Here is an 11,958-nt window from a genome sequence, read left to right on the forward strand (position 1 = left end):
GCACGCTGCAGGTGGCGGCGGCTGGCGAGGTGCTGCTGCAGCGCCGCCTGGCTGTTGCAGCCCAAATTGCACAGCTCGCATCGCGACTGCACCGGCGGCCCCAGCAGTGGCAGCGGCGGACAGTGCGGCTGCGTGCGCTGGCGTGGCTGCTGCTGCTGTTGCTGGTAGTAATGCCGCTGCTGCCACTGTTGTTGCTGCTGCTGAGGTGGGCATTGTGATTGCATGGGCATGTGCGTTCCCTGTGTGCTGAACTGCTGCAAGCCTGGTGGCGCTGTGGGGTGGCCCGCAGGCGGCGCGTACGCGCCATACGGCCCCTGCTGCAGCGGCATGGGTGCGGGCAGCGGCGCGTATGGGGCGCCGGCCATGGGGACAAACATGGCTCCCTGCGGCCCCTGCATGCCCTGCATGCCGCCCATGCCGGCCAAGCTATGCATGTCGTGCATGCTGGGCGCGGCATGCATGGGGGGCAGCGGCTGCATGGCGCCCTCCATGCCCTCCAACCCCAGAATGATCCCCATGCTAGTGTCCACTTGCATGTGCTGCATGTAAGCGGCGGGGTCCATGTACATCTGCTGCGGAATCATGTACAGCGCAGCATTGCCTGCACCACCACCACCACTGACAGCGACCGCCGCGCCCGCCGCCGACACATGACTGTCTGCAGCCCGCTGTTGGTGTTGGCGCAGCAGATGGGCGTCTTGCTGCGAGTGGCGCTGCGCTTGCTGCTGGCGCGGCTGCTCCATTCGCTGCTGCGGCCACAGCCCCTGATGCTGTGGGCTGTCGCCTTGCTGCGGCTGCTGCAGGGCCGCCGCCATGACGGCCGCCGCCGCCGCTGCGGCCATGGTTTGCTGCTGTGCCTGCAGCTCCTCCTGACTCTGCAGCGCCGCCGCCGAAGCCGCCGCGAAAGATGCCGTCTGCAGCAGCGGCCCGGACGACCCATGAGAGCTGTCGCCGGTGGGGCTGCCGCCGTATGGGCTGCCACCCTCTGGGGTGCCGCCATACAGGCTGTTGGTGGCTGCCACCAAGCTGAGCCGGCTCAGGCTGCCGACAAGAGCCAGGCGGCCAGAGTTGCTGGCGCCAGCTGCATCGAGAGTGCTCGCCATGCTGGGGGGCGCTGCGGAGCCGCTGGCATTGCTGCTGCTAACCGACAGAGCCGGCTGTTGATGTTTTTGCTGCCTCTGCTGCTGCTCAAGCTGCTGCTGCCGTTGCTGCTGCAGGATCGCGCTGGCCGCAGCCACCAGGCCCTGCGAGCTGTCGCTGCTGCCCAGATCCCGCGTCAGGCGCCGCGGGAGGGGGCTGCCCAGATCAAAGCCGGCGGTGCTGCCCGCCGTCGATGTAGCCACTGCTGCGCTTGATGTGACCGGCAGAAGGGTGGCCTGCAGCGCGAAAGCGTCTAGGGCGCCCAGTCCCATCGAAGCCACCGCCACTGCTTGGTGGTGATGGTGATGGTGCTGCTGCTGCTGCTGCTGCTGCTGCTGGTGGTGCCGCTGCATGACCTGCTGCAGCAGCGCCGCGCTCGAGGCCGCCGGCTGCGCCGGGACAGAGCCAGAGCCGGCGGTGGGCACGCCGAGGCCAGCGCCATCAGCGCGGCTCAGCCCTGGGGCAGCCAGCGTCGAAGCCTCCAGCGATAGGAACGGGGGTGGGCTCGCCCCGCGCGCCCCCTGGGTGTCAAAGGGCGAGCCGCCGCCGAGCAGTGGCGATCCCCCGAGGGGCGGAGACCCGCCCGGCACCGCCGCCGCGGCCGCCACTGCGAGGAACGCGGCGTCCGCCGCCAGCGACGAGGCACCACTCAGGCCGAACGTTGAGCTGCCGCCCCCGACAAGGCTTGCCAGGCTTGCCTGCTGCTCGTAGGTGGGGCTGTCACGAAACAACAGGCCCTCTTGCTGCTGTTGGCTGTGAAGGTGTTGCAGCTGAAGGGCCAGCAAGTCCAAATGCTGCTGCTGCTGCTGCTGCTGCTGCTGCTGCTGCTGCTGCTGCTGCTGCTGTTGCTGCTGTTGCGCTTGCGTCCTGTGCGCCGCAACGATCCGCGACGCTCGTTGCTGGAGGCCTCCGCCGCCCCCAGCGCTCCGCCCGCTGCTTTGCCGAGAGAGAGTGCGTGCGAGGGCATCGCTCGAGCTTGTGCCGGCCGGCACACCGCGGCCAAGCTGGAGCACCTCCGCTGAATCAAAACCATGGCTTTTGCCAGGGGTCGCGGGCGGGGTGCCTGCTACGGCTACCACACTGCCTGCGCTGCCGACACTCGGCCGTTGCAGGGGAGCGGCACCGCCTCGGGGCGGCAGCCCGGCTCCTGCGGATGCGCGCGTGCCAGGGGGCGACGCCGCACCACCCGCCGCTGGCATGGTGGCGACCTGCTGCTGCAATTGCTGCTGCAGCAACTGCTGCTGCTGCTGCTGCGGCCGTTGCTGCAAGGCTGGGCCCGCGACAGACGCGCCCAACGCAGTGTCTGGAACAGGGCGCTCTGCAGTGCCGGTGTGAGGAATGTATGCAGTCGAATGAGAGTGTGCGTTGCGTTTTTTCAACACCGTCCGGCTTGCAGGCCGATACACAGGATAGCAGGGGCGAGACACCCGGGTCAACCAGGTGTCGCCACCCGTCCTGCCTTCCTGCAAGCACTGACCCTTGCCAACGGCTACCCACAGCATTCAGGACCCTGCATAATCTGCGGCAGCGACCATTGGCCAGCCCGGCCGCGCACGCCCCCTCCGCACCCTCGTCAGAGTCGAAGCCGCTTGAGCTGCTCTCCCCAGCGACAGGCTTGTGGCCATACAAGGACAGCTCCGGGTCAGCCGGCTGCTGCTGGGGCTGCTGCTGCTGCCACATCTGGAGCTGCAGCCACTGGTGGGTGCGCTCCTGCCCAACCACCAGGTCGCTCGTTGCAGCTGGTCCTGCAGCTGGCATGTCGGCCGCGGGTGGCAGCGGGTACGGCGGCGGCGCAAGCTGCATCGGCCGCACATCTGCTGCGTCGACAGTCGTTTCTTTAACAATCTGTTGATCACGCCTGGGCGGTGATGAGTGCATGGCAACAATTGCCTCCACTGCTGCAGGTGCGCCGCAGCATCATCGCCAAGTTTGGGCCCCTGGCGCCGGTGTTAGATGATGGCCGGCTTTTGACAGGATAGATGGACGTCTACTTACTTACAAATCTACCTGCAAGATGGCAGGGGTGCACCCGTTGGCTGAAAGTCGCCGCTGCGAGGACCAGCCTCGGCAACACAGATCAGCTGTCTCGTGAATTCAATGTACAAAAGCTCAGATATTAGTGTGCACTGTTTTAGGTCCCGGGAACATGCGACAGTCGGCTCACCGCCAGAACCAGTTTTGGAGCCTCCACACCCGCACCCCGCTGTGCGCGAAGCCGTCATACTAGCGGGTCACGTTGTTCTTGAACCGGCTTAAGTACTGTTTGCATCAACCTGGTTGCGGAACAGAGCGGTTCGAAAGCGTCGACCCTCCACGGTGCAGCATCTTCATGACTGAAGATACCCTCACACCACAGGGCAAGGGGCCAGAAGGGCGTGCATGGCATTACAGGCGGGCGGCTGGGCGTTATTATAGAAAACCTCCTCACGGTGCACTAAAAAAGGCCGTCATCGGCCGGAACGGAGTTGGGAGAAGCGTGATGCACCACGCTGCCTCTCACCTGCTGATGCCAGGCACCTCAAGGGCATAGAATGGCGTGATGGGCGTTGCGTGGGGGTTGATTTCAGCCAAAAAGAATCTGCGTCCGCACTTCGTCAAAGACTCACATGGTCAGGAGCAGGCAGACGCTGGCTTCATCAATCGGCGTGCGGAGCTGGTTTGCAGCTGGGCATGTGCCCCAGCCATGGCACCGCCCACCTTGGCCACATGCACGGGCACACACGCGTGCGCGCGCGCGCACACACACACACACACACACACACACACCTACACACAAAACACACACGCACATATGACTCTCACGCCGTGCGCCACCTGCCGCACCAGGCTGCACGCATCGCACGACTCCGGTCTGGCGTGCGCTGCAACCCACCATGGCACATGTACCATGCTCAGCCAACCTACATTTGCCCCTTGGCATGACTCAACCAGCATCTTCCTTTGATGATGCAATCAACCAGGAAACACTGCTGTAGGCCAGCGGCATCATGCGGCACGGCAGATAGCATGCATGTGGCCGGACTGCAGTACTCGCCGGCAGTCCAGGCCCTTGCACGCTGTCTGCCCTACTGCAGCAGTGCGAGCTGGTAGTCTCCAGTCGCTATACAGGTTCAAAGGGGTGGGATGAAGGGCGTCTGCGCAAGTTTGGGGCCTAATTCATCATGGGGGTCACCCCCCATGCCAGGTGACTCAGACGATGGGCCAGCCTGTGTCCACTGTGGGCCAGGGGCTCGGTAAACTGGATAGCGGTTTCAGTGCCAGGGGGCTGGACGAGTATGAGGGGACGAGCTTCTGTACTCCACAATTTCTGGTAACTCTGAACACAACCCATGAGCAATGCGGAGTTGTCAGCCCACCTACAGGCAAAGCAGTGCACCGCGTTGGCTTGGCTATTAGGAGCTGGCAGGTTGACAAAGCTGGCTTGTAGCGTGCGTGCGAGATGTGCTTAGTGACCACCAGCTACGACTGCCACTGTGCGCATGACCAACATCATCGTGCTGTCAAGATCCAGTGACTGTGCTGCTTGGCATCTTGATTGCCTGCACAACCTATGCAGCCCAGCAACCTCAGCGTGCGATCTACACTTGAAAGAAACGCGATTTACACATCAACATTCCATACAAAGGGTGAGTGGATGCGGGGTACAAGGACAATGCACCCTGCAGCGTTCCAGGCTGGGGCGGCCGTGCGGCACAGCGCTTTGAGAGCTGCTGTTGCGTAAGCGGAGCCAAAGCAACTTGATTGGGTTTCCTTTCGACTTGACAGCGGCGTGTGGTCCGCTCTCGCAATGCTAAGACGAACCGAGATCCAAAATTGCGTGCACGCGCTTGCGCAGCATCGAGGCGCCCAGCTGCAACCTGAGGCGCGTCGCGGCCGCCTGGTTTGCAGTGCAGGAAGCAGGACTCGGCGGGGTTGCGATCTAACGCTGTTGCGCTCTCACAACGAAGTCCACACAACGACAAGGCAGGGGATATAAGGGCCCAAACTACGGGGGCAGCACGGCCCTGCCGTGGCCGCCGCATCGCTCTTTAAGGCTACGATCATGCAACAACACGCCGCGCGCGGCCGCTGAACCTCGGATGCATGGCTGATATACAGGACCGTTTAGAAATCAGATCGGCGCACCCGGATCATTCCAGATCGCCCCAGATCATCCAGGCCCTCAGATCACAAACTCGGGGTCCTCTGCCCCCTGCGCTGGCCACTGCCTCGCGGCCGTCGCGTCGTCCATCGTGGCCTGCACCTCGCCCTGTGAGGGGTGCAGCAAGGTGGGTCAACACCATGGGTCAAAACCACAGGTCAACGCCTGGATGGGCGGGTCAACCGCTGGCTGCGCAGCGCTGCGCGTCGCGTGCCGACAGCTGCTCGCGCATTGCCCTGCAGGCCAAGGCCGCAGCCCCCCACAACCACTGCAGTTTGACCATCAATCCAACATCCACAAGGATGAGGGCGCCCGCACCTCGTGAACGCCCCTGAGGGGGGCCGGCGTGATGTCTGGGCGCGGCGGCGGCAGCGGCGGCAGCGGCGGGGCCGCCGCTGCCGCAGGAGTGGCCTTGCCGTCGCTGTCGCTCCCGCTGCCACCCGCGCCGCCGTTGACTAGCGCCGCTTGCGCCCAGCCGGTGCCGCCTGCCAGCACTGCGACCCTGCTGCTGCCGTTGCCGCTCCCAGCCCCTTTGCCGCTGCCATTCACCCGAACCGGCGCCCGTGGGCCGACGGCGGCAGGCGGCGCCGTGCCGTTGCCGTTGCTGCTGCTGCTGGCGGCGTCGCCCTTCTCGCTCGGTGCCGCCTCGCCGTCAGGGTCAGGGTTGTTGGCGTTGAAGCGGCCGTTCCAAATCATGCCGAGAGCCGGCTTGCCTGCGGCGGCGCAACACACGGCCAACATGCGCGCATCACCACACGGCTTGCATTCAGTGATACGGGCGAGCCGGCAAGACAGCAGCACGCAAGGCAAGCCAGGCGCATGATATGCAAGCCACGTTGCCGGCCCCAACGCTGCCAGCCGACTGCTGGCTTTCTGAATCTGCTCGGGCCGCACCCGAAATCTTGCCGACGGGCTTCGCCGGAGACCCCGCCACCAGCGTGTGCGGCGGCACAGGCTTCAGCACCAAGGAGCCCGCCGCCACCTGCCCGCAGAGAGGGTCGAGGTGTCCAGATCTTTTCCAGGCAGGCCAGGCCACTGACGTCCACACCCCTGCACACAGCCCACGAAAGCCAGCTCACTTGGCCGTTAAAACGTTGCCATCCAGGCAAAATGCACGCACACACCCGCTGTGTGTGCAATCACACCAGCTGACGGGGCCGCACTCACCTGTGCGCCTTGCCCGACAGGGATGTTGCCCAGCACCGTCACGTTTGCCCCGATGAGCACGTCGTCGCTGATCTTCGGGTGGCGGTCCCCGTCCTCCTTGCCGGTGCCCCCCAGGGTGACGTTCTGCCGAGGTTGCGCAAACGCACCGCTGCCAATTTCAGTGCCGGCGCCGGTGCGCAGACGCGCGTGCAGGATGGCGGCACTGCGGGCGGGGGCAGGAAAGGCGGCCGCACCGCCGCCACCTGCACCCCGTGCGCCCCGCTTTGCTGGTACCAACGACAACAACGCGCAGCGCCTCCCCCCCAGGGTGGCGTACGTGGCTGAGCGCGTGCAAATCGTGGTCTGTGCTTTGCGATCCCTTGGCCGCGCCCACCCACCCACCTGCCCTATGGACACGTTGTCCCCGATGACGGCCGTCTCCCCTATCACCACCCCCGTTCCGTGGTCCAACAGGATGCCCCGCCCCAGCACCGCCGCGGGGTGGATGTCGATGGACAGCACCTCGCTGATGCGCGAGTGCAGCAGCCGCGCCATGACCTGCTGCCCGCGGTTCCACAGCGCGTGCGCGATGCGCTGCGTCTGGAGGGCGTGGTACCCCTTGTAGTAAAGCAGCGCCTGGCTGTAGCCGCGGCACGCGGGGTCCTGCAACATTGAAAAAGGGCGGGCACACGCCGGCTTTTAAATGCGTTTGGGGCGCCCGGTCGTGGGGGTCTGCCGGCTGGGGTCGCGGGTCGCTATCAAGGGGGCACGTTGCTGGGAGGGAGGCCCACAGCTGTACGGCGTCGCACCCTTGGCCTCCGGCTAGTGTGCGGGGTCGTTCTCAGGCGCAAACATTCACTCTAGGGTGCATGAGCAAGCCCTCGCACTTCGACCAGGGATAGCCGCCCACACCCAACCACAACTGCCCACCCCCCACCCGTGCACACAAACACATACATATATACACACACACAAGCAGATACACAAGTAAATACACACAGCACGGACACGGACAAACCAACCCCGCACCCCGCGCACCCTCTCATAGCACGCCTCCACGTCCGCCAGGGCAGCCTGCTTCACGCCCGCCTCGCTGGCCAGCACGTCGTGGAAAATCTCCAGCAGCTGGGTGGGCAGCAGCACCGAGTTGGCCAGGCGGTTGGAGAGCACGAAGGCCAGGGCGCGCTCGAAGGAGGGGTGCGCCAGGATGGAGGCGTAGAGGAAGCTGCTGAGGACCGGCTCGTGCGCCGCGTCATGGGAGGCCTCGGCCCTGTGTGTGTGTGCACATGTGTGTGTGTGTGTGTGTGTGTGTGTGTGTGTTCATGCGGGCACGTGTGTGTGTGAGTGTGTTTTCATGCAGGCACGTGTGTGTGTGTGTGTGTGTTCATGCGGGCACGTGTGTGTGTGTGTGTGTGTGTGTGTGTGCGCGCGCGCGTGCGCGCGCATACGCGTGCGCGCGCATACGCGTGCATATGTGTGCTGCTCGGGCGCGTGGAAAGGTGCGGCGCTGATGGTCGCACCACTGCATCAATATTCCTCCAGCAGGCCCCAGAATGCCCCCGCTGCTTCAGCCCCTCGCCTCAGCGCGGCGCCCCTTTGCCCAACCGGCGCAACTTGCCCTCCACACCTGATTTGGCCCCAAACCGCGCGCTCAAACTCCTCGGCGCTGTCCGCCCCCAGGCTTCCCGGACCGCTGGCCGCGCCCTCGCGTCCGCCCGGGTATTCGTCCGAGGCGGCAGCGCCCAGGGCGGTCGGATCCTGTGGGAAGTTCCAGTCAATGATGCTGGCCGCGGGCGCGCCCTCGCCGCTGCCTGGCGGGTTCGAAAACGCGGCGGCAGCGTGCTGGATCAGACACATGAAAATGTGGGTTCTCAAAGGGTTTTTATGAAGGCCAGGGGCCACACGTCCCCCGCGGAGGCTGCGGCAGCCTGTCCGAGTAGGAGCGGGTGCATGAAGCGACAGTACAGCAGCACGGGCTCCACCGAAGGCGATGGTGTTCCGCAGGATGTCGCGCCCCGTCACGATCGGGCGGCGGCAGACCCTACGTTTGGCTTACAACAAAATACTTGCATTCCCTGCATCGCTCACCCGGGGCAACTCGACGGCAGACCCGGTGTCGCGACAGAGCAAGTGATCCACTCCGCCCCTCCCGTGGCCTTCCTCCGCAAGCGCCCCGGGGTGGGCCACGACAACCTAATGTAAAGCTCATGGCTGGCGGTGCGACCAACTACTTCGCACAGCACTTGGCAAGTGCGTTGACAGTGATCAACGAGTGACGAGATGGTTCCTGCAACATGCGTAACATGCCACATTTAATAATTGTTCGGCCGATATGCCAGCATGCACTCTAAGCGCCGGGCGAGTGCTGGGTCTCGCGATGGTTGCAACATGGCAACAGTGTGGTCATGGCGCCGCCCTGTCAGAAATTTAGTCACGCGGCCTGCGGAGGTAGTGGCATTCTGGACGGCCTTGAAAGTAACTGCCCATGCATTTGATACACAGAAGAGGGGCGGCAGGCAGCATCTGCGCTCTGATGCGGCGCTAGTTTTGGCGGCTGGGAATGGCACTCGGATGTGCGGCCCTCCGCACCCCGCGTGAATGCAAAATGCGGCGGGGGAAGCAAGGATTGAGCCCGTCTGCAGCACGGGCACAGAAGCCAGCGGCAGGTGACACTGCGTCAGCGGCGCAGAACACTGAGGCGGATGCCTTCATGCATTTGCACCTGCCGTGCTGCCGCTCATGCCTCCGAAACATCTCTGGGCTGGCTCGGGTCAACGCGTCACAGGATACCCGTCAGCCTAAGCCATTACACATATAGCATAAGCATACATCAAAACATGCTGCTGCACCCACCAAGTGAGCGAGCTCGTTTGCCGGGGGGGGGGGGGTGAGCAGCACCGGGTGCAACAGCCCAACTGACGGCGTTTGGCACAGCTGGGCGCTGTGTCACAGCGCAAAAGACATGAAACACAACGGTCGATAGTGTACACATGATGCACAGGCTTGATGCATGCTTAATGTTGATGCAAAAGGCAAGCTCGATCGGCAGCCCGCGCTTCGCGGCGGGCACGGATGCGGTCGACAAAAAAACCCTGCGCGGCATCCCACGGGCCCCGGAGTCGTTGCCCCCCTTCGTATAGCTTTGACCGGCAGCTTCCCTTTGACTACAGCTTCGACAGGCAGTGGTCCATCACGTCGGCCAGGAAGTCCGCGTCTGCGCGGCTGAACGCCATCGGCGGCTTGATTCGGAAGACGTTGCCGTACAGGCCGCCCTTGCCCATGAGCACCCCCAGGTCCTTCATGCCCTCAAACACCTCCGCCAGCTCCTTGGTGGCCGGCTCCTGCCGCGGCAGCCGGGTTGGGGCGCGGGGACGGCGCGCCGGGGGCTGGTCAGGTGCACGTATGTTGGGCGCCGCACCATTTATTACAAAGCGCACCGCAACCTAGGTACATCGCACGAAAAAGACACACATACACAAACAAGGATACATGCATAAACACACGCACATGCCACTTCACGCACGTGCAAGCTCGCTCTCTCCGCACCTTGGTCTTTTGGTCCTTCACCAGCTCGAGGCCCAGCATGAGGCCGCGCCCCCTCACGTCACCAATGATGGAGTGCTTGGCCTGCAGCCCCGCCAGCCTGGAGGGATGCGCAGACCGGGGGGGGGGGGCGGGGGGACAACCGCAGCAGGGGACGAGTGCGTCGCAGACAGAAGGGCTGAGGGGAGGCGGCCACAGCACAGTGGTCATGAACGTCGCGGCAGCGGCAGCGGCACGCACCGAGCTATCGCAACGAGGCGCCGTCAGCGCCCAAGAAAGACACCAGGCGTGGCCACAGAGCGGGGCAGGGTTACCCAAGCCTTGGTCATGCGCAACAGGAGCAATACAAACGTCCGAGCCAAGGGGGGTCAAAGCGTGACCGCCATCGCGCCCCCACACACGCCGCGCACCGCTCGAGCAGGTGCGTGCCGACGTCCTTGCAGTGGTCCTGTATGCGCTCCCGGTCGATCACTCGCAGCACTGCGCGGCCGCCAGCGCTGCACATAGGGTTGCCGCCAAACCTGCACAGGCGCGGGCGGCCGGAAGGGGTGTCGTGGGCGGACAGCCGCCGCAGCAGGCAACCTCTGTCCCGTCGCCCCCCTCAGCTGCGGGGGTCTGCGCCGGCCCATCAGCAAGCGCAGCCAACGGCCTGTATCCCGCTGTGCGCGTCTGCCGAAGACCCCTCTTCTCGCCCCCCCCCCCCACACACACACACGTCAAAGACGTCCCCGCCCCGCCCACGTGTTGAAGTGGATCGCGCGCGTCAGGCCCGCCGCGATCTCAGGCGTGGTGACCACCGCGGCCAGGGGCAGGCCGTTGCCGATGCCCTTGGCCATGGTGACGATGTCTGGCGTCACCCCCTGCAGCTGGAAGCCCCAGTAGGCGTCACCAGTGCGGCCAAAGCCGGTCTGGACCTCGTCGGCGATGCAGAGGCCGCCGGCTTCGCGCACGATGCGGTACGCCTGGTGTGTGTGTATGTGTGTGTGTGTGTGTGTGTGTGTGTGTGTGTGTGTGTGTGTGTGTGTGTGCGTGTGTATATGTGTATGTGTGTTTGTGTATGCACATGCCTGTTGGGGATGTGTGAACTCTGCGCAGCATGGGGAGCCCGCAACCATAAGAGCCAATGGTGGGGCAGCGGACAGGCGACAGCAGGAACATGCGAACACAAGCAAAAGCCTGACAGGCACATCACTTCTCTCTCTCTCTCTCTCTCTCTCCCCTCCCTCACACACACGACGCGCGTGCACACACACGCTAATACACGCGCACACATGCACAAACGTTACACGCATGTACCACCACCGACACCTGCACATCTAAACAACAAGCAGCAAACACAGCTGCACACACCTCTGGCAGGTAGCCATCCGCCAGGGGCACTGCACCACCGACACCCTGTGTTGCAGCAGTTGGTGCAATGACTGGCTGATCAGGCTAATGGGCCTCTATCTGCAGTGGGCCGCAAGCCATCCCGCAAGACGTTGACACAGGCTGCAGAACTCTTGGCCCCCCTACAGCCAACAGCGGCCTTTCAGGGCCGACGCGCTCGGGCGGAGCCACAGTGGTGAGTAGTGGTGATGGCATTGAGGCAGTTGTGTATGTGTGTTGGGGGAGCAAGGGCCCGTGTTGAGGAGGGGGGGGGTGCAGCGCGCCTGGATGGTCTCCGCAAAGAACCCTGCAACGCGGCCCGAGGTGGCGCCCCTGATGACGTCAGCAACATCTTCCGCATACCTAGGGGCCCAGATGTTGGGGAGGACAGGGCGGGGTTTGTGTTTGTTTGTTGAAGGGGGAATGATTGGTTGCAAGGTGCTGACCGCCATTTTCTTGATTCTGAGTCACCACAAACTCCAACAACTTCAGGGTGTGGCCAGGCTGGCTGGTGCGCTCGGTCCCCTGCAACTGGGTTACGGCGAGCAAACAGAGCTGCAGCAGAACAATGCATCTGGGGACCCGCCGCTCCGCCAATGTCGGGCCCCCAGCCCCCTGCA

General features: G+C 64.2%; 2 protein-coding genes across 2 annotated transcripts; both read right to left on the reverse strand.

Moving 5' to 3' along the window:
- Positions 1 to 5,302: 5,302 nt before the first annotated feature.
- MNEG_7081 (serine O-acetyltransferase) lies at positions 5,303 to 8,284 on the reverse strand (the record flags this gene model as incomplete). The annotated part of the gene is made up of 7 exons (XM_014044446.1): positions 5,303 to 5,389; positions 5,600 to 5,994; positions 6,176 to 6,263; positions 6,449 to 6,571; positions 6,830 to 7,090; positions 7,466 to 7,697; positions 8,055 to 8,284. The coding sequence occupies 7 exons, from the start codon at positions 8,282 to 8,284 to the stop codon at positions 5,303 to 5,305; spliced, it is 1,416 nt and encodes a 471-aa protein (XP_013899900.1).
- Positions 8,285 to 9,591: 1,307 nt separating this feature from the next.
- On the reverse strand, positions 9,592 to 11,790 carry MNEG_7082 (hypothetical protein; the record flags this gene model as incomplete). Its single annotated transcript, XM_014044447.1, has 5 exons — positions 9,592 to 9,768; positions 9,974 to 10,070; positions 10,381 to 10,491; positions 10,712 to 10,932; positions 11,785 to 11,790. 5 exons carry the CDS (start codon positions 11,788 to 11,790, stop codon positions 9,592 to 9,594), a joined length of 612 nt encoding a protein of 203 aa, XP_013899901.1.
- Between the last annotated feature and the right edge of the window lie 168 nt (positions 11,791 to 11,958).

The sequence above is a fragment of the Monoraphidium neglectum genome (assembly GCF_000611645.1).
Source record: "Monoraphidium neglectum strain SAG 48.87 unplaced genomic scaffold scaffold01221, whole genome shotgun sequence".
NCBI classification, from domain to species: Eukaryota; Viridiplantae; Chlorophyta; class Chlorophyceae; order Sphaeropleales; family Selenastraceae; genus Monoraphidium; species Monoraphidium neglectum.